Source organism: Lemur catta, chromosome 9, assembly GCF_020740605.2.
Source record: "Lemur catta isolate mLemCat1 chromosome 9, mLemCat1.pri, whole genome shotgun sequence".
NCBI classification, from domain to species: domain Eukaryota; kingdom Metazoa; phylum Chordata; class Mammalia; order Primates; family Lemuridae; genus Lemur; species Lemur catta.
In genome coordinates, this window is record NC_059136.1 from 98,187,147 (window position 1) to 98,207,786 (window position 20,640).

General features: G+C 40.3%; 1 protein-coding gene across 1 annotated transcript in view; it reads left to right on the plus strand.

The window, feature by feature from the left end:
- PXDNL (peroxidasin like) overlaps positions 1-15,496 on the plus strand; it is a 383,932-nt gene extending 368,436 nt beyond the window's left edge. The window contains 5 exon segments of the mRNA XM_045560482.1: positions 2,022-2,151; positions 3,056-3,219; positions 10,712-11,105; positions 14,177-14,452; positions 15,365-15,496. Of these exon segments, the coding sequence (XP_045416438.1) occupies positions 2,022-2,151; positions 3,056-3,219; positions 10,712-11,105; positions 14,177-14,452; positions 15,365-15,496 (1,096 nt within the window).
- Positions 15,497-20,640: the final 5,144 nt, after the last annotated feature.

Here is a 20,640-nt window from a genome sequence, read left to right on the forward strand (position 1 = left end):
TCTTATCACAAAAACAAAAAACAAACCACAGGAACACATGAAAGAACACAGGAAATTTTTGGAGGGGGTGAATATATTTGATACCTTGCTCGTAGAATCACAGGTGTATGTATATGTCCTAACTCATCAAAATATATACGTTAATTATGCACAATTTTTATATATCAATTATTCCACAATAAATGCAGTATTGTTGCCTATCCATACAACATTGCACTTCTTATTTGTTTTCCTAATACAAATGTTATATTTCCTGCTTTTTTATCAACCAGTCTTTTCTAAGACAAAATGAGAAACCTGATGGCCACACGCTCCCGTCCTGCGCCCAGCTGTGTCGGCACACTGCCTGACGCATGGCATGTGCCCAACATGCTTGTTAAATTGCAGACGCCATCTTACCATACAACATCTGGTCTTGCCAACATCAACCACACCTCATGTGCCCACATTTGGTATTTCGACTCCTGGTTCTATTTTTGTATACTCACTCAGGCTTCTTTGCGATTAAATCCCCTTTGATTAGGCATTGAGAATTTATAGGAGAAAGCACTATGAAAATAAAAGCCTGAGATTGTTTGTACTGATGTCATCCCTGTCAACACTTGTACACTTGCAACAGTTTTAGCCAAGTACTATAGTAAAAACTGGCACGTGGTCACTGTGGATTCATGGTGCCTCTTGTTCACAGAGTCTTAGGGGACACAGAGTTCTCCAGTGACTAAGGTCCTGTTGTTGGTAACTTCTGTTATTTTTCCATGTTTCCCTTTTCTGAATTCCCTGACTGATGTAAGCTCTATCACACGTCTCTGATCTGGAAAGTTTCTTATAAGCTCACAGGATGCACTGTTTCTGGCAAGCCATTTTCTTATTAAAAAACAGAAGACATATTTCAAATAGAACAAAGCAGGCCGGGCGCAGTGGCTCATGCCTGTAATCTTAGCACTTGGGAGGCCGAGGAGGGCAGATTGCCTGAGATCAGGAGTTCGAGACCAGCCTGAGCAAGAGCGAGACCCCATCTCTACTAAAAATAGTAATTAGCCAAACAACTAAAAATTAGCCGGGCATGGTGGCGCATGCCTGTAGTCCCAGCTACTCGGGAGGCTGATGCAGAAGGATTGCTTGAGCCCAGAAGTTTGAGGTTGCTGTGAGCTAGGCTGACGCCATGGCACTCTAGCACAGGCAACAAAGTGAAACTCTGTCTCAAAAAAAAAAAAAAAAAAAAAAGAATCAAATAGAACAAAGCAGAACAATTTTGAAAGTTACAATGGCTTCTTCACAAGGAATAACTTTTAACAAAATTTGGAAAAAATTGAAAACTTCAGACACAGATATGCCCACTAAATAAAATTTATATAAAAATATTTTAACAATACATCATAATAATAGATAGATGGAACTTTCATTTGTATTTCGCAAACTATTTATCTGCTTCTGTTTTCTGAGAACTTCAGTTAAGCTCTAAGAAACATATCTTAAATTCAACCCAAGACTTTTTTTATTTTCTTCTATTATCAATAGGATTGAGCTATTTTGCATCAGGTTTAAGATTAGATGTTTGTCAGGCACAGTATCCTTATCTTAATTCAGTTCTTGCCATGAATTTGTAACAAAGCAAGCAGCTTTCCCACCTGGGTACTGCATAATATGTAATATTTAATTTTTCACTGCTCTTTCACTGGTTAAAGTGAAGCGAACAAGTCATTAGCAAAAGACATACTTTGAGATCTAAATAACATGTCCAATATATATGTAATATAGCGTGACATTTCCTTTATTTCCTAAGCAATACTTCCTTATCATTTTAGATAAATTGCATGAAGCAGATGTGACACTCTGGATTATCATCTCACATGCAATTTAATTTTAATTTCTAGTTCCAGTCATATCTTTCTTTTTATGAACACAGAGCACCAATCACAAGGCCTTGTATATTCCAAATGCCTAAAGAATATTTGATGATTTTTTTAAATTTTCAGGCAACTTTTATTTTTCAGCATTTTATGTGCTTCTTGTATAAACAGGCAACCAGATAACTTGTACGTGGGCGAAGATGCTAGAAATGTGGCTCTTCTGGCAAAAACAAAGTTTGCTCAAGATTTCAGCAGTTTTGCGGTGGAAATTCGAAAAACCATCACAGCACTAAGACAGCAGGTTTGTTTTCACCCAAGTAACACGTCCTTTTTGTATAGATTGGAATAACTAAACTTAAAAGATCTGTCCGAGAACTCTCCAAAGTTACAGCACAGTATCAAAATAATAGCCACACGTACAGGGAGCTGTATCGTAATAAGAGTTGAATTAGGGGAAGGAGGGCTGGGAAACTCACACCACAGAGATGCCGGTCACCTCATCCTTTCCACCTGGCGCCCACAGCTCCAGTGCGCCCGGGCTCCCATGCCCAGGGCCCTGTCCAGTGTGTCTGAGTTCTACACCAGCGCGTTTCTGAATAATTGTGTTTGGGTGTCCTCTTCATCTCTACAAATGTAGATAATTTTCAACAGGCATAACATACAGTTTTCTTAACAATTTTCTTGGAATGGAATCAAAGAAGCTTCTTAAGGATTACTGTTTTCTCTGGCTTCCTTTTTCTGAAAAAGTTATCATTAAAAACAAAATTCTCATACTCGTCTACAGTTTTGCTTGTCTTCCCACTTGTTCTGGGTCATTTCTTATTTAATTTTTCCTAAAATTTGGGAATAAGTCCATGAGAGGTAAAAGGCTTGCATTAGAAATGGCAACGTAGATGTTTTTATTCAGAAATGGAAGTCTGATTTATTTCAAGGCATGGTGCCAAGCTATCTGCTCCTTAGACAGTGACGTTGTGTGAGCTGTACACCTTTCTTTATACCAATGGCCTCGACAGCAGGAAGCCGGGGTCTGCGTTGGGAAGTCCTGCCCTCACTGATGGTCTGACCCAGACAATTGATTTAATCATTCAGAGCAGGTGACCGCATATGACATTCAGGGCTATCCCACGGATCAAATGAGATTACATGGTAGAAGCCTTTGTGAATTGTAGCCCCCTTAAAACATTACTGCCCCTTTTGGATGTGAGTGCATCAAGTCTCCTGTGGAGCGTGCGATGCACACCGCCCCAAAAGGCTCTCTCCGTGGGGCCGGGCTGGACAGCCAGGGCCCGTGGCAGTGTGCTTCCCTTGGCACAAGCTTCCCATCAGTGAAATCACCTGTCCACTCTGAATGTGAACATAAACCTGAAAGGTATGAGTCATTGCTTCTAAGAAGATCACCTTAAAATATCACAGCGTGAGTGGGGTGACCTGGGACTTGGGACATCACGGAGTCTGGAGACCGTATTTCATTCACAGCGTGATGGATAACGCGTCAGAGAAGAGAAGTTGTAACGGCAGGAGGAGGCCTCGCACCGGGCCAGACAAGGTGGGCCCCAGCAACTTACACAATAACCCAACCCTCATGCAGCAAACCTTTTTCTCATAAATTTATTTTACTGATTTACAGACACAGGTAGAATCCACAGGCAGCATTTCAGTCTAGTTTGGTCTACATATTGGTGGTGATAATTTTATCGTTGATGTATGCTGTGTGATTAAAGGCATCCCAAACATCCCAAGGTGGCACTAAGTGCCCCTTGTAGGTGTCCCAAAACATTACGAATTAGTACATATCTTTAAATGTATCAAGAAAGAGTATTTTTGCCTGTTTACTTGTCTCTTCCATTCCATTGTAAATTTCTTAATAGCTGAAACTATTTCCCTGGGGGATCTTCAGTGAAATACATAGGTCATAGATCAAACATAGGTCGTGTTTAAAACAGTTGCTTTGTGTTGGAACAAGAAAGGTTAACTCTAGATCTTCAGAACTGTAAGTGGTGTGACAGCCGGGCAAGGCTGCACGAGGGAGCCAGAAGGTCCTGTGATCTCTCCCAGAGGTCAGCCTTGCCGGACCCCTGGCCAGGCCGCTTAGGTGGAGAGGGCTGCAGCGGTGCCTGGTGTCTGTGCACAGTGGATGGCAGGTAGCCAATGCCCAACAGATACGATTTAAATGAATACATTAACATGACATAGCACTGGCAATGAAGAGTATTGCCTGGAGCCAGAAACCAACCCAGATCATCTAAAGGGGATTGAGAAAAACGGAGACCCAAGAATGAAAGCAGAGATCAGCTGAGCAGATTTCCTGGGTGCCAGGTGCAAGTGAGGCAGAGCAGCGAGCACTCAGAGGTGGTGGGGACCAGGAAGGCAGACTTTCTGAGGGCAAAGCATTTTTTTGGATATGACAAGTCCTGAGGACTTGTGAAATCAGCATTTGCTGTGCTAAGACATGAGCTGTAATGGCCCAAGTTGAAGGGCAGGCTGGAGAGTGAGCCTGTTAGCTAGAGAGGGTGTTTCTGATTGTGCAGCTCGTGCAGCTTTGCGGTTTTTCTGTTACTCATTTGTATGGATGCAGTAAGTCCCGTGAAGAATTTGTTTTATACAACAACCCTTTGTTATGTGAAAAAATGAGTATAGATATAAAGACAGTATGTATTTCTGGTGATGAACTTAACAGCAAAGAAATAGATTAAACGGAATATAGAATGTTTAAGAGAAAATGTATCTCACAATGACTCTGGACACTTTAGAGATTATTACTGCTCTTGAGCTCTTGAGCTCTGCTCTTAGATGTCAGAGAATCCCAACCTTCAGCCAAGGATTTCTCACCTGTACTTCCTAATTGCAAGTGGAATTAGAGTTAAGGGGCTGCAAAATAGTGTCAGTCTTGACATTTCACATTTTTGATGGTATACTTTTGTTAAGTGACTTCAGAATGTCTAGGAATGATAATCTTTGATCTTGGTCCCTTAACTATGATAGCATCAAACTAACAAAAGTGGTCTGCAAATTTCCATGATGTGTTCAAGTAAATTATATTTGCCCCTTTTAATTTGATTCTGGTCATGGTGGAGATCACTGGATCCATAATTACCCTCAAAACATTTCATTATTTCAGTTTGAGATTTCACTTTTTAATCTTTCTGACTGTGGAGACAGGGGGTATGTGTGCGAGGAGGGTACATAATGAACAATGAATGAGATGTAAGAATTTTCACTTTTGATTGTAATGTAACTCCTGATGTGGTTTTTCACAGGTATGACTAAGCTATTTGTATGCACTTATTATACTTTAGGTAGTCCAAGTAGGATGGGTTTTCATGCAAGAAGTCAGAAATTTTCACACCTGTTGGAACAACGAGAGGAACAGAGGTCATAGAAACAGCTGCTAGAAGCTGCTGGATTCAAAGGATCCCAGCAGGAAGCCACGGAAGATCTCAGCAATCTTAGTAGGAGCCCCAAGCTCTGCCCTTGTTTACACATCTGCTGACAACTGCACTTTAGGATAATGTCTCCTCCTTCCAAATCTGACCTGAGTGCCTCTCTTTGGGAGACTCTGACCCAGAACCACAAAGGGAAAGAGATTGAGGAATGATTTTCTGAGATATGTGGAAGAGGATGCTGATGGTGACAGGTAGAAAATAAACAAGCCAGAGCTCATACTTAGGGAAGATCCTTTAGTAGAATGTGACTTGGTAATCTGTTGGGTATTGGAAAGATAGGACATGAGGCTGGAAAGTTACTTTGTGGTCACAAAGACAACGTTCTTGTTCTGAATGTCAATTAGTTAAAACAAATAAACAGATATGGAGATCAATAGATTGGCCACTATAATTTGTTAATCCAAAATTCATAATTTATGCCTTGAAAAAAGGCATGAATTAGAACTGATCCAGAAAATCTAGTCCCATCACTTTATTAAACAAGCAGATGAATCAAAGATATTCTAGAGGCTTTTTTAAAAATTATGAGGCAGGTAATGTTATTACTAAGATAACAATTATAGGTGAAACGGTAACGTTTAAAGAGGTTATTACACATGTAAGGAACACAGTGATGTCCGGTGTGGCTGAAGATTAGGTCATCAAGATTGACAAAACACGCATGAGATGAGTTTAGTGAGACAGAAAGCGTCTAGTTAAGATGCCCTTCTCCCGGACACTAAGTGTATGAGGAAGCTGTTAGCGGGGTTTGGGAACAGGAATGCATTTGGATTTAAAGAATTCAATCTGGTTGCTGGGTGAGAATTGAACAAAGGCTTACAAATGTGGCACAGTGTGCTGCTGTTGTCATCCAGGAGCGAGATTATGGTGACAGGTTATGGTGATGATCTTTTAGAGAGAGAGCTGTGAAGTAGCTTGGTCCAGATTTGGCTATTGAATGTGTTATGGCAACTCCACCTTGATGTGGAGAAGCTCCTGTCCAAGGCGAGGCTCTCACGTGGAAACTCCTGAGCACATGCCTTCGGTGTGGGCCAAAGGAGACGCGAGTCCTGGGTGAGGGTGGGCAGCATGGTCTCTGGAAGAAAGACGGGCAGAGAGAGGGACTGGTGAGGGCACAGGTGTTTTATAAAGGGGAAGTACCACCAAGATTGGAAAGAGGCAGCAGGAGGATACCTGTGCTCGTGGGGCTCAGGGTGAGATTTATCAGGATGTTGTGGGATTGGGCAGATGCAGGTGGGAAACGAGGCTTAGATGTGGCTGGCACTAAATCAAACATCAGCTGTAGTCCAAGTATTTTTCCTCCTCTATGGCCTTTATAGGCTACTTGTTGTTGGTGAGAGAAGACAGTGGTAAGACAAAGGAAAGTGTACAGAGCATGTTCTCTGAGCACAATGGAATTAAACTAGATGTAAGTAACAAAAAGGAATTTTGGAAATTAAAAAATACATGGAAATTAAACAGAATTTTAACATATGGGTTGAAAAGGAAGTCACAAGGAAAACTATAATATACTTTGAGATGAATAAAAATGAACCCAAACATACAAAAACATATAGGATGTAGCTAACATTGTTTAGAGGGAAATTTATAGGTGCAAACACCTATATGAAAAAAAGAAAAAAAACATTAAATCAATTATCTACCCTTCCATCTTAAGAAACTTAAGAAAGGCAAACTAAACTAAAAGCAAACAGCAGGAAGTAAATAATGAAGATTAGAGTGAATAGGAATGAAGCAGAGAACAGAAAAAATAGATAAAATTGGCAGAACAAAAAAATCTTTAGCTAGGCTGGCCAAAAAAAAAAAAGAAGACTCAAATTATTAAAATTAGGAATGAAAGAAGGAGTATCACTACTGACATAAGGGCAATAGAAAGGATTTTAAGAGGACACTATGACAAACTGTGTTCCAACAAATTAGATAACTCAGTTGAAATGGATATATTCCTACAAAGACACAAACACTAAAACTGATTCAAGAAGAAATGGAAAACAATAATAGACATACAAAAAGATTGAGTTAGTAATAAAAGAAAAAGAAAACTTTTCACAAAGAGAAACCCAGACCCAGATGGCTTTATATGTGAATTCTACTAAACATTTAAAGAAGAATTAACTTAAGGTCTTTACAAAGTCTTCCAAAAAATACAAGAGGAGGAAACTCTTTTCAACTCATTTTATGAGGCAAGTATTACACAGATATCAAAACTTGACAAAAATAGCCCAAGAAAACAACATGCTAATGCCTCTTTTGAATATAGATGCAAAATTCTTCAGCAGAGTACTTGCAAGGTGAATCTAGCAACATATATAAAGAAAGGGTTATGTACCATGGCCAAGTAGGGTTTATCCCAGGAATGCAAGGTTGGTTTAACATCTCTGAAATTAGTTAATGCTATATCAATATAAAAAAAGACAAAACACATGATTTTCATAATATAGTAAGGAAAAGCATTTGGAAAAATTCAATACCTTGTCATTATAAAAACAAAGAATAGAAGAGATCTTTCTCAACTGGATGTAGGGTACCAAAAGAAACCTAGAGCTAACATCGTATTTGATGATGAAAGACTGAATGCTTTCCCGTGGAGATCAGGATCATAGATGTCCGTTCTTGAAACATCTATTTAACATTGTACTGCAGGCTTTAGTCATGGCAATCGGCAAGAAAGGTAAATAAAAGGCATCAAAATTAGAAAGAAAGAAAGAAGTAAAATTATCTCTAGTTGCAGTTGACATGATATTTTATATAGAAAAATCCTAAAGAATCTACTAAGAGTTTTTCTATTTAATAGTTTATTTAAATATTATTCTAATAGTGTATTAGAACAAATAAACAGCCCTTCAATGTTGCAGAATACAAGATTAATATACCTAATTTAACTATATTGTTATACATTTGGTATAAACAATTTAAAGATGAAATTAGTAAAAACATTTCATTTACAATAGCATCAAAAAGAATAAAATACTTTGGAATAAAATTAACAAAAGAAGTAAAACTATTTAACTCTGAAAACCATGGATTATTAAGAGAAATTTTAAAAGAGCTAAATCAATATAAAGATATCCCATATTAATTGATTGGAAGACTTAATACTTATTGTTAAGATGGCAATACTTCCCAAATACTCCCTGAATTGTGTCCCTTCAAAATTCATGTTGAAGGTCCAAATTCCAGTACTTCAGAATGTGACTATATTTGGAAAAAGAGCCTTTAAAGTGATTACTAAGTTAAGAGGAGGCAGTTCAGGTGTGCCTTGATCCAATGTGACTGGTGTTCTTGTAAGAAGAGGAGATTTGGGCACAGGGGAGACAGGGACATGCCTGCACAGGGGAAAGGCGTGTGAGGACGCAGCAAGAAGGCAGCCGTCTGCAAGCCGGGAGGGGCCTCAGGAGAACCACCCTGCTGGCACCTTGGTCCTGGACCGCCAGCCTCCAAAACTGTGAGAAAATAAATGTCTTTTGTTCAAGCCACCCAGTCTGTGGGATTTGCTACGACATTTCTAACAAGCTAATGCAGACTTGGTACCATGAAGTGGGTGGTGCTTTACTATGTACCTAAAAATGCAGAAGTGGCTTTGGAACTTGGTGATGAGGAGAGGCTGAAAGAGTTTTGAGGTGCAAATTAGAGAAAGCCTGTATTGCCTGGAAGGGATGGCTGATAGGAATATTGCTGTTGAAGGTGATTCTGGTGAAGTCTCAGATGGAAATGAGGAACATGTCACCGGACACTGTTGGAAAAACCATCCTTGTCATAAAAGGTCAAAGAACTTGGCTGAATGGTGTTCTAGTGTTTTGTGGAAGGTAGATCTTCTTTCTTGATTCCCATTTCTCCCTTTGGAGTGGGAACATCTGTGTATGGTATTCTGGAAGCAGGTAACTTGTCTGGTTTTACAGGTTCACAGCTTGTGAGGAATTTTCTCTTAGGATCAATCATAGGTCCAGTCTCATCCATAATTAGTTTTGATGATATTTAAATGAGATTTGGGTGTTAGAATTGATGGTGGAATGGGTTAAGACTTTGGGGGCTATTGGGATTGGGTGGATTGAATTACTTTGCATGTGAGAAAGACATGAATTTTGGGGGTGCAGAGGGTGGAGTGCTGTCCGCCCCTCAAATTCACATGTTGAAGTCCTAGACCTCAGTTCCCGTAACGTGAATGTATTTCCTGGCCATCTGCAAGCCAGCTGAGAGGCACCAGAAGAAAGCAACTCTGCTGGCACCTGGATTTTGAACTTTTTCCAGAACTATGAGAAAATAAATTTCTGCTGTTTAAGCTACCCAGTCTGTGGTATTTTGTTATGGCAGCTCTAGAAAACCAATACTTTCTTTTTTATAAATGGAAAAGCCAATCCAAAATCCATATGGACTTGCAAGGGACCCTGAATAGCCAAAGGTTTATATTGTCCTGAGGTGCTTAGATTTTCTGTTAGTTTCCAATTCTCATTTTTCTGTTTGCATTTAGTTTGGGAAGTTACTTTTAATATATCTGCCGGTTACTGATTCTTTCCTTTGCCATCTTGAGTGTGATAGTTAGTTTTAGGTGAGAACTTCTGGATCACAGGATGCCCGGACATCTGGTGAAACGCTATTTCTGGGTGTGTCTGTGAGGCTGTTGCTGGAAGGGGTCAGTGTGTGGATTGGTGCACTGAGGAGGTCAGGTGGCCCTCCCCAGCGTCGGTGGGCATCTGCTCAGGGCCTGAGTGGAGCAAAAAAGCAGAGAAGGGTTGAGTAGACTGTGCGTGACTGAGCTGGGACACTGATCTTCTGCCCTCGGCACTCCTGGTTCTCAGGCCCTCAGACCCAGACTGCAACCTGTGCACCCGCCGCCCGGCTCTCAGGCCCCTGAACTGTTGCGGGCTTTCCTGGGTCTCCAGCTTGCAGACTGCACATCGTGGTACTTCTCAGCCTCCGTAATCATGTCAGCCAATTCCTTATAATAAACCTGTTTACATATCTGTCCTATCGGTTCCGTTTCCCTGCAGAACCTTGACTCATACACGAAGTCTATGGACGAAGCCACCAAGGCACTCTTCCCTTCTACCACAGTGTTTTTGATTTTCAGCATTCTCTTTTAATCCTTTTTCAGTATTTCCATCTCTCTGCTTATGTTACCAGCTTTCTCCTGCACATTGCCCACTTCTCCACTCAGACCCTGAACATATTAATCATAGTTATTTTAAAATCCCTGCCTGATAATTCCAACATCTGCATCACATCTGAGTCCACCTCTGATGTTTGCTCTGTGTCTTACGACTGTGCTTTTTATTTTCTGTCCTTTGATCAGGCCTTGTAAATTTTGTTTAAAGCCAGACATGATGTCTTGAGTAATAGGAACTGGAGTTAATAAGCCTTTGCTTTAGGTTTTTGTGCTGAAAGCGCTCAATGCTGTGCTGTGTTTAATGTTTCCTGTAGCTGTAGGTGCCACGGCTTTAAATTCCTCGAGTCTGGCGTCTTTGCTTTAGTTTCCCCTCCTGGCTTCCGCCTTCCTGTGTGTCCTCTTCAGAGAAAGTCTTTGTCTTCCCGCTGCTTCAGCTGTCATCTGCTGTTACTGTGCTGGGATCTTTTGATGCTGGTTGGGTGTGGGGGTGGGAACACTCTCTCATCTCCTGCTTCAGTCTCAGAGTTCTCGTGGGCTGTGTCGTGGGGCTGTGGCCCTCACATGCTTCTCCAGGGCTGTGGCTTTTTTGCTTCCCGCTCCCATTCCCAACCCCGGGCTGGAGCATTCCCGATGGATTCCACGGAAGTGCTGGCCCCCGGTTTCCATGTCGGCATTTCCCCGTTGTGTGCGTCAGGAAGCCTGGAGGGGGTAAGAACTCTCTTCTCCCGGTGTAGACAAGAATTTAGAACTGCACCTGGCAAATTCTTCCCCTCGGCCTATAGGCCCTTCATGTGGAGAAGGCTCTGGGTGTCCCTTACAAAGGATATGCTTCCCCTCCTCCTGCCAGGGCCTGGCGGGGATGTTTCTTGGGGTTTCCACACACTGACAACGAACACCCGGAGCAACAGGGAAAGGAAAGTTGCCTTCTTTTTTTACTCTCAGAACTTTGTAATTAAGTCTGGAACAAAACTTAATCATGTACTGTATCTCTTATATTTATGGTACATGAAAGATTCTTAAACTATTTCCTTTCTTAAAAATTTTATTTGTCATTTCGTTACAATTTGAAAAGACTTTTTGCTTCCTCAGTGAAGTCCAAGTTCATGGTTAGTTAAGGCTCTTTACAACAGAGTCCCAGCCCATTTTTTATATAATTTCCAAATAACCCCTTATTTGTGCTATCCAAACTGAAACACCCACTATTCGCCCTCCCCTTTTAACTCCATTTATACATTTTCTGTCCAGCTAAAATGTCCTTTCCCTTCCCCCTGCTCCATACCCCATATTCCTAAACACTCCCGTGTCCAAATAAAACCTTTATTCATGACTGAGCTCAAGTATGACTTAAATAGTAAATTCTTCCCCAATAACTGTCTTTCCCATTCCGTTTTTCTAAATGTAGTATGTTTTTCCTTGAACTCCCATATAATTGTGTATATACTCTTATGGCACACATGTAGGCTTGTGTCATACTTATTTTGTACAATTTCATTCTTCCCCACCAGATTGCAGACTCCTTAAGAACAGAAACCCTGGATTATTTATCATTTTGGTCTTTTCTAGGCCTAGCTGAAAATCTCTCAATCACTAGGTGCTCAATAACTTTTTAAAAATAGGTCATCACTTTTATGGTCTTCAAGCCATCCAGTTTGGTCAATTGTTTATCTCAAAAATTATCTTGGACATAATAATTTTTGTCATATATATACTACGTTGGTCAGCATTTGAAATGATGATGTAATTTCCAACCAAATAACCAAATTACAGGGATCAGAACAATCTAGAAGGAACATTCATTAAAGGATAGATCCATAATGATTTATTGGGTCATTTGAAGATGTGGAGTCCAGACCTGATGGAGTTTGTATTAGTTTACTGGGGACAGCACAACACATACCGCAAACCGGGAGCGCGAACAACAGAAATTTTATTTTCTCACAGTTCTTTAAGCTGGGAGTCTGGGATTGAGGTGTTGGTAGAGTTGACTCCTGAGGCCTCTCTTTCCAGCCTATGGCTGTCTTCTCCCTGTGTGTTCATGTGGACTCGCCTCTGTTTACCTGTGTCCTAGAAGGACACCAGTCATGCTGGGTTAGGGCCACCCTGGAGACCCCATTTCGCCTTAATTGCCTCTGTGTAGCCCTTGTCTCCACAGTCACATTCTGAGGCATGAGGGGCTAGGAGTTCAGTAGCCAAATTTTGGTGGGGACACAATTCAGTCCATGACAATGCAGGCACAACTTTTACAAGTCAGTGTTCTTGGATTTAGCCTCTTCTTTTGTGAAAATTCTATTATTTCAATCATTCTTAAAAATCTCTTTCAACTAAACATCAGTCATTTCTCCACACATGACTACTCTTTTGCAATGTGTCTGCTGGAATAACTGGGTGAACATCGTCTCATGGTTTCCGCACCTGATGAAAACTGGAAGTCTGGAACCGTCTTGGCTTCTCCGCAATTCTTCAGCCACGTCCATCCAAGCATCTCTACCTGCCCCACGTTGCTTGCTGACTCACTTCCTCCTGCTTCGCCAGAGCCCATGGTGGTCTCCCAGCTAGCTCCTCTGCTTTCAGTCCAAAATCTCCCCGGTGGATGCTGCGTATTGCTGCTGTAGTGATCGTCGTGTTGGTTTCCATTGCCTGGAGACTGCACTCAATTAGTTTATATGACGTTTAAAGTACTGGCTTCTTTGCTGCCCACTCATCAGCCTCAGCTCCCACCATCCCCCCGTGCCCTCTCCTACAAAATAGCCTACATTCCTGCAAACGGGGACCTGCCTGTGGTCCCCATGCCCTGACACGTCTGTTTTTCCATCTTCATGAAATGCCTTTTCCCTGCTTGTTCTGCTAAAAGACTGAGTCATCCTTCAGAGCTCAAATGCTTTTTCCCACGGAAGGTGAGTTAGTCTGCTCAGGCACCATAACAAGATGCCACAGAATGAGTGGCTTGAATAAGACATTTATTTCCTCACTGTTCTGGAGCCTGGAAGCCCAAGATCAAGGTGCTGGCAGGGACGGCTGCTTCTGCGGCCTCTCTCCTGGGCTTGCAGGTGGCACCTGCTCCCTGTGCCCACACATGGCCTTTCCGCAGTGAGCACCACGAGCGTCCCTTGCTCTTTGCATGTGGACACAGGTGCTGTTGGATTAGAGCCCCACCCTCATGACCTCATTTAACCTAAATCACTGCCTTAGAGGCCCTATTTTAGAATGCAGTCTCATTGGGGGTTAGGGCGTCAACTTACGAGTTTTCTTGGAGGGGACACAGTTCAGTCCACAGCAGAAGGCCTCCCCTCATTCCCCCAGGCAGCACTGGGCATGGCTCCCCCTCTGCTGCCTCTGCACTTCCTGCGAGTCCTTGTCCCCTAATTGGCTTATGGCTGCTGTGTTGGCCTGTCCTTCTACCAAATTGTAAGCTCTTGAGCCCTGGGTGGCTTGCTTTCATCTTTGAAACTTGATAAACTTGATAAATATTTTTAAACGTAGGGGTGATGTTATGTTGTTTGTGACAACTTAGGTGACAAAAAACAAATGAAATATTGATTAGTTGAATTAGCATTTATGCTTATTGAGAAGATATTCCAAATACGTAATTTCACTGATTTGATTTTAATTCAACTTCATTTAGAAATTAATTGTTTCAGGTACTAGGTTCATATACAGTATTTTTCTACACATAGGGAACTGTTTATTAGTTTAGACCCTGTATGACTCAAATTCATTAAGTTTTGGGAGGAAATGCTAAGAAAAATTATGTAGGCTGTGAAGTTTCTTTTGCCTTCTAGGGTGTGCGTGCAGGACAGAGCCTTGCGTCAGCCACGCTGCCGACGGCTTTGCTGCGGCCCCGCGCCCACCTCCCTCTCCCGTCCCTCTGCCAGACGGGCAGGCGGTGCGGGGACAGCGGCGTCCAGGGGCAGGAGCAGCGCCGGCTGGAAGCAGACCGCGTGGGCTGCCCCTGCCAGGCCTGTGCTGGCGTCCCCCCACCTCCTCCTGTTTTACTGCTCCTCGCTGGCCAGTGGAAACATACCGACAAGTTCAAAAGGAGAGAAAATATCCTTTTTGTGCATAGATTCTAGGCATATTTTTCAGATGGAAACACTGGTGTGAGAGTTCAAGGCTTCTGATCATTGATGTCCCTGGCTGCGGTCTAGCCAGCGCTTGCGGAGACCGCGGCGTTTCCCGTTTGCTGAGGGAGCGGGGCGGAGGCTAAGGAATCTAGTAACCCGCCCGAGGTCGGGACTTGAGTTCCCCTCCTTGTTCTCCAGCCAGGCGCACACGGAAATGTGAAGGACTGCTATCACGGTAGCCACCAATATAAAACAATAAAAACGCGCAGGGTTTGTTATTTAGTTTGCTTTTTGGAAAGAGCTGATGCGCCTTACGCACGCCCTGCCCTCCGGTCACGGTCACCGGCGGTGCTTCCAGCCTTGTTCCTCGTGCTGCAAATGTGTAGAAAGAATGAATAGAAACCGCCTGTAAACCTAGCCCTCTGGGAGGCCGAGGCGGGTGGATCGCTCGAGGTCAGGAGTTCCAGACCAGCCTGAGCGAGACCCCGTCTCTACTAAAAATAGAAATAAAAATTATCTGGACAACTAAAAATATATATAGAAAAAATTAGCCGGGCGTGGTGGCGCATGCCTGTAGTCCCAGCTACTCGGGAGGCTGAGGCAGTAGGGTTGCTTAAGCCCAGGAGCTTGAGGTTGCTGTGAGCTAGGCTGACGCCACGGCACTCCCTCTAGCCCGGGCAACAAAGCGAGACTCTGTCTCAAAAAAATAAATAAATAAATAAATAAATAAAATAAAGAAAAAATAAAATAAAGAAAGAAACCACAGTCAAAAATTAGCTCATACCATGAGCAATCTTTATTATACTGAGATAGCCAGCCTATCAGATTGTGTATTATAAGAAGCTTATATTTTTAGTAATCTTACTACAGGAAACATGGGTATGAGTTTTGAATGTTGCCTTTCAGAGTGGCCAGGTCACCTGCACGGTGGAGGCTTGCCCCCAGGCCCCATGTCCCAGTCCTGAATTGGCGAGAGGAGTCTGCTGTCCGGTTTGCAGAGACCGGGGAATGCCGGCTGGACACCCGGAGAAACGCTGACAAATGTTACCTGCCCTTAAACCCCGACTGGGGAATTTCTCAGAAAGAGACACTTAAGACCTCAGCACTTTTAACCTATGGTCACATCCTTGATGTGGAATCTGCTGACTTACGAGCAAGTTAGTTCATTTAACCTTAGACATACCGAAGACACTTTATCTTTTCATTTTCTAACACGCCTTGAAATAATTCAAAACTAAAAGCTACAAAGTGCATAGGAATCATTTTACTTAAGTCATATTTCTCATTGTAAGCCATCAGTTTTATATACCATACATGGAAATAAAAAGCGTATCATAATATTTTTTAAAAATATGAATATCGTGGAAAATCTCTAATTTCAAAATTCAGAGAGATTTCATAACCTGCAGGAAATTTGAGAGAATGAGTTTTGCACTTAGAGAAAACATCTGGAAAGATCTGTGAAAAATTCGTTATCATATTGTGATGCGGTTCTGCCCACCCTGACTCCTCTCAGATCTACAGGCAATTGTCAGATTCTGCTGGGAAGGCACTGATCTTAACCTTCATTAGTCTCTAAATTCTGGGACATAAGAGAAAAGTCAGCAAAGGAATATCATTATTTTAGGGAGCTTGTTAGTTCGGCATGTGGCTGAGAAATGCAAACTGTATGAGGGAAAGAGACTTCAAAGCAGCGCTGTTCAATATCTGCCTTTCCCTTCCTTGTCATTATTACCATCCGTGAGATGTCAAAATTGAAATAGAGTAAGTCTGAAATTCAGGAGCAATCTGAGTCTACTATCAGAAAACTTGAAAGTGTTCCTGACTGTTACAAAGGTGTTGCTATGGGATTCTTCTCATTTGGACACTTTCTTACAGCATTTGAAACGGAGCCCCATGGACAACAGGTTTATTTACACTGAGAATTGAGTACTAAGTAAGTTAGATGATTTTTCACTTAATATTAAGTAAGAGCCTTTAAAATCTGATATAAAAATGTGCACCCATATGTGGGTGTTGGTTGCAGTTGTTGGTAGATTTCTTTAAAGAATACTTTGTGCCTGAACTTCAGAGGAAAGACTTTGTGTAGTGTCCTGCCGAGATAGGCTCTCAGGGAAATAGCTCTGTTGTTATCCAATTGCAAAATAAACCTTTAAAAACAGGCAGGATTTCCCAATATTTAGAGTTATTGTGTACAATGCAATATTAATTTTAGAAAAAATATTTTGTGGTTTTAGTATTATGTATGAGGAAAGATGTTTCTGGAGTTTGATGATACATGTCATTGTTTTTAAATGTGTTAGTGCCTCCCTTCCAGGATTCAAAATAATTTTTACTCAAAATGTCTTGAAGGACAAATGTAATATGTCCCAAAAGTTCTAGGTTTCATGGTCCTTTTAACATTCATGACAATTTTAATTATATTACATTTTAAAAAACAAAACCTAACAAATCTCATCATATTCATTTGTCATTTTGTCATCTTGCTGAAGCTCAAGCAAGACTTACATGATTGCTCACATGACTCCTTAAACACTGACCACGTCCATGTGGATGTCACCTGGTTAATATGACTGGGTGGTGCAACATAACCAGATATCAAAATAACAGAATTAAATTATCCTTTAAAAGGGAGCTGGATTGACCATATGAAGATTTGTAAAACTACATGTCAATTGACAGGACAACTTGAAAATTCATCCACCTTTATAGACATGATTATAATTTAAGCATACGAATTACTCTTTAAGTACATTTTATTGTATAACATTTATTTGTCTATGTTTTTAATATTGCTTTTATTTTTTAAATTAATATTGCATGTGGTAAAAATTTCAGATATTTTCAAGGTCATAGCCTGCCCTCCCTTGCTGCAGTCCAAATGCAATGGCTGTTTTTAGTTTTGGGATTTGTGTGTGTGTGTGTGTGTTTGCGCCTTTGTGCATGTGCATTCTTTCTATATATCGTACGCAACACAAACTTGAAAATATTTTTTCCCAAGTGGTTTTGTTTATTCTGAATAACTTTAAAACATCAAAAATCCAAGAGCATTTGTTAACAACATATTGATATATCACATTATGTCAGGAAATTTGCAGGAGATAAAATTTAATGTTTGTTATGTGGGATACTTTTCTGATCCGGGACACAAGCGACGTAGCGGATGCATCGCCCTCTTCGTTCGCGGGCAGGTGCACACAAAGAAGGCGGAGGTTTCCCGAATTCCTCTTTACCTGATTCCGTCAGCTGAGAAAAGCAGAGGTTTTTAGCCAGGCTGTCTGATTGTTAGAGACCGTGGAAAAATACCCTCTTTCTTCCAAGAGCACTTTAACTTCTGTCCTATGCCCCCGACACACAAATGGCCACACAGCACATGGAACTATGTAGCATGGAGTTGAAAGAAAGTTTTATTTGGATTGGCAGTTGAGAATAGAGCATTTATCTGACAGTCTTTAAGATTCACTTATGGCAAATAAAACGTGTAAGAAAAATGAGTCGTTATGCTGATTTGTTTATTTTTAGACCTGCATATTAGGGGGGCAGAGGTAGGGTAAATTAAGGGTTTTGGTAAGGTTTGTGTGTGTATGTGTGTGTGTGTGTTTTAGTTTAATTGTGAAGTTGATATATTCACTGGACTGCAATTTTTACAAATATTCCATGACAAATGTCATGTTCATGCATTATACATTTTTTTCCAAATAAAATCTAGTTCATTAATAAGTTAAATCAAGTTCATGTATAACTCACACAGAAATCCTATCTTCTGTTTTAGGAAAGATGTGCACTATTAAAAGCCATATTTAACTAAATGTCCTAAACACTTATTGGCATGAAAGAGTTTGCGGAAAACAATGTAAGACCTATTTGCTCCTCATGAATATACAAAGTGAGAGATACTGTACTAAATATAAGTGTTTCTAAAAACTGTACCATAACTATAACTTTATATACTGTATTTTTGGCTCTTGTGTAAGATAATTTGCCAAGTTTTGTTTTAAGCATTAGGATGAATCAGTGTTTAAACCTACATTTCAGATAAAAATTACTGAAAAAGGATATATAGTTCCCATTATTATGAGGCACATCTTCTATTAATATACTCTGTGAAAGAAATGAGGCAAATTGCCTCAAACATACTTATTAATCAAAATGATTTAACCCCAAAGGGAAAAATATATATATATGAAAACTAAATAGTTACATTTTGTCATATACTTTGTACCTAAATATTGGTGTGCATTTGAAATTGGTGCATATGAAAAAGACATAATTTAAAACTTTTTAATTGTACTTACATCTTTGCAAGAGAAATACACTAACTATTCGTTCATCATTTACCTGGCTAGCCGTCATCCATATTTTAGTCAGAGGACTCTTGAGCAAACTCTTAACTCCACGTTCATGAATATATCCTAAAATATTAGAATAAATGAAGATTACTCTAGGAAGGATCTCTGATTAAAGATTTTAAAATAAATGGACTCATATTTTTCCATGGGTATGTATCACATTTAATGAAAAGTAATTACTACCTACTTAGAAAACATTAGGTTTTAATCATGAAATATCCAATTTCCTTAACTACTAAGTTTGACAGCTAATATCTGTGACATTTCACTTTGACATTTCTTGTTTTATTTTTATTGCAAAGGTACATCTCCATTCTTTCAAATACACAGTTTGATTTGTGATTATCTGTCATTTTTTTAGAATGATTTTTGTACAATCATAGAAAAATGAAAAATTCATATTATTTTCAAATATGAGTTCTGTTGTAAAACCAATACAACACAGACAGCTCAAAATATCAACGGTGTTTGGAAAGGATGTAGCTAATGAAGACACAGTATGTTGATGGTTTAAAAAGTTCCGTTCTGGTAATTTTAATCTTAAAAATGAGCCACATGGATGGCCTGAGACCAAGGTGGATAATGATAAACTAAAAATTATAATGGAAGTGAATTCATCTCAACCTATGCTTAAATTAGCAACAAGGTTTGATTTTACTATTCTAACAATATTAGACCATTAAAACAAATCAACAAAGTAATGAGGCTGGATAGATGGGTACTACATAAACAAACATCTAAAAAAAATCGTTTTGAAGCTTCCCTTTCTTTGCTGTCATGACATAAAGGTGAACCATTTCTACACCATATTGTGATGTGTGATAAGAAATAGATTCTTTTTGACAATCACAAGGGTTGGGCACAATGACTGGATAAAGATGAAGTGCTGAAACCAAATTCCAAAAATTCCAAAACCAAATTTTTTCATCAAAAAAAGGTAATGGTGTCTGTTTGGTGTTCCAGCGCTGGCGTTAGCCACTACAACTTCATGAAACCTGGTCAGTCGATTACAGTGGATGTCTACTGCAGCCAATTGGATGAAATGATAAGGATGTTGCGATTAAGCAGGGGAGATTTGGTCAACAGAGACAGGCGAATCCTCTTACAAGACAATGCTCAACCACATGTCGAGCAAACAATGCTGTTCAAACTACGGAAGCTGGACTTGGAAACTCTCTGTCATCCACTGTATTCAGCAGACCTTGCACCAGCTGACTACCACTTCTTCCTGGCTTTGGAACACTTCTTGCAAAGAAAAATATTCAGTGCTCAACAAGCTGTGGCAAACGCCTTTCAAGATTTCATCACCACTCACTCTCCAAGCTTCTTTGCTGCTGGCATAAACAAGCTACCATTAAGATGGCAACACTGTGTCAATAGTTTAGGCACATACTTTGATTAACTTTACTGTTCCTTGTTTGAGATATAATAGACTACACTTTTGATTTGAAATAAGACATTTCATATTTAATGATCTATAAAAATGGACATTAGTACAATATACAATAAACTAACACTTATTCATACTATCATTTTTCACAGAACAAAACTATCTTCCCTAAAAAGTAAAAAGATTTATTGAAATCATTCCTTTTTGTTGTTTTATTGTGGAAAGATTACTTAGGAAAACTTTTACTGAGCTGCCTACCAAGGGTGCATTTAGTTGACCCGTGTAGAAGGCATGTGGTGGTGTGCAGAGGACCCAGCCCTTAGAGCCAGTCTTGTGATCTTATGATGCAGTGGGGTGTCTAGGACTAAGAGGGGCTAAAATGAGAATGTTTGCTCTTTTACTGAGAATTACTAGTGAATTTTGAACTGGAGGAAATTCTAAAC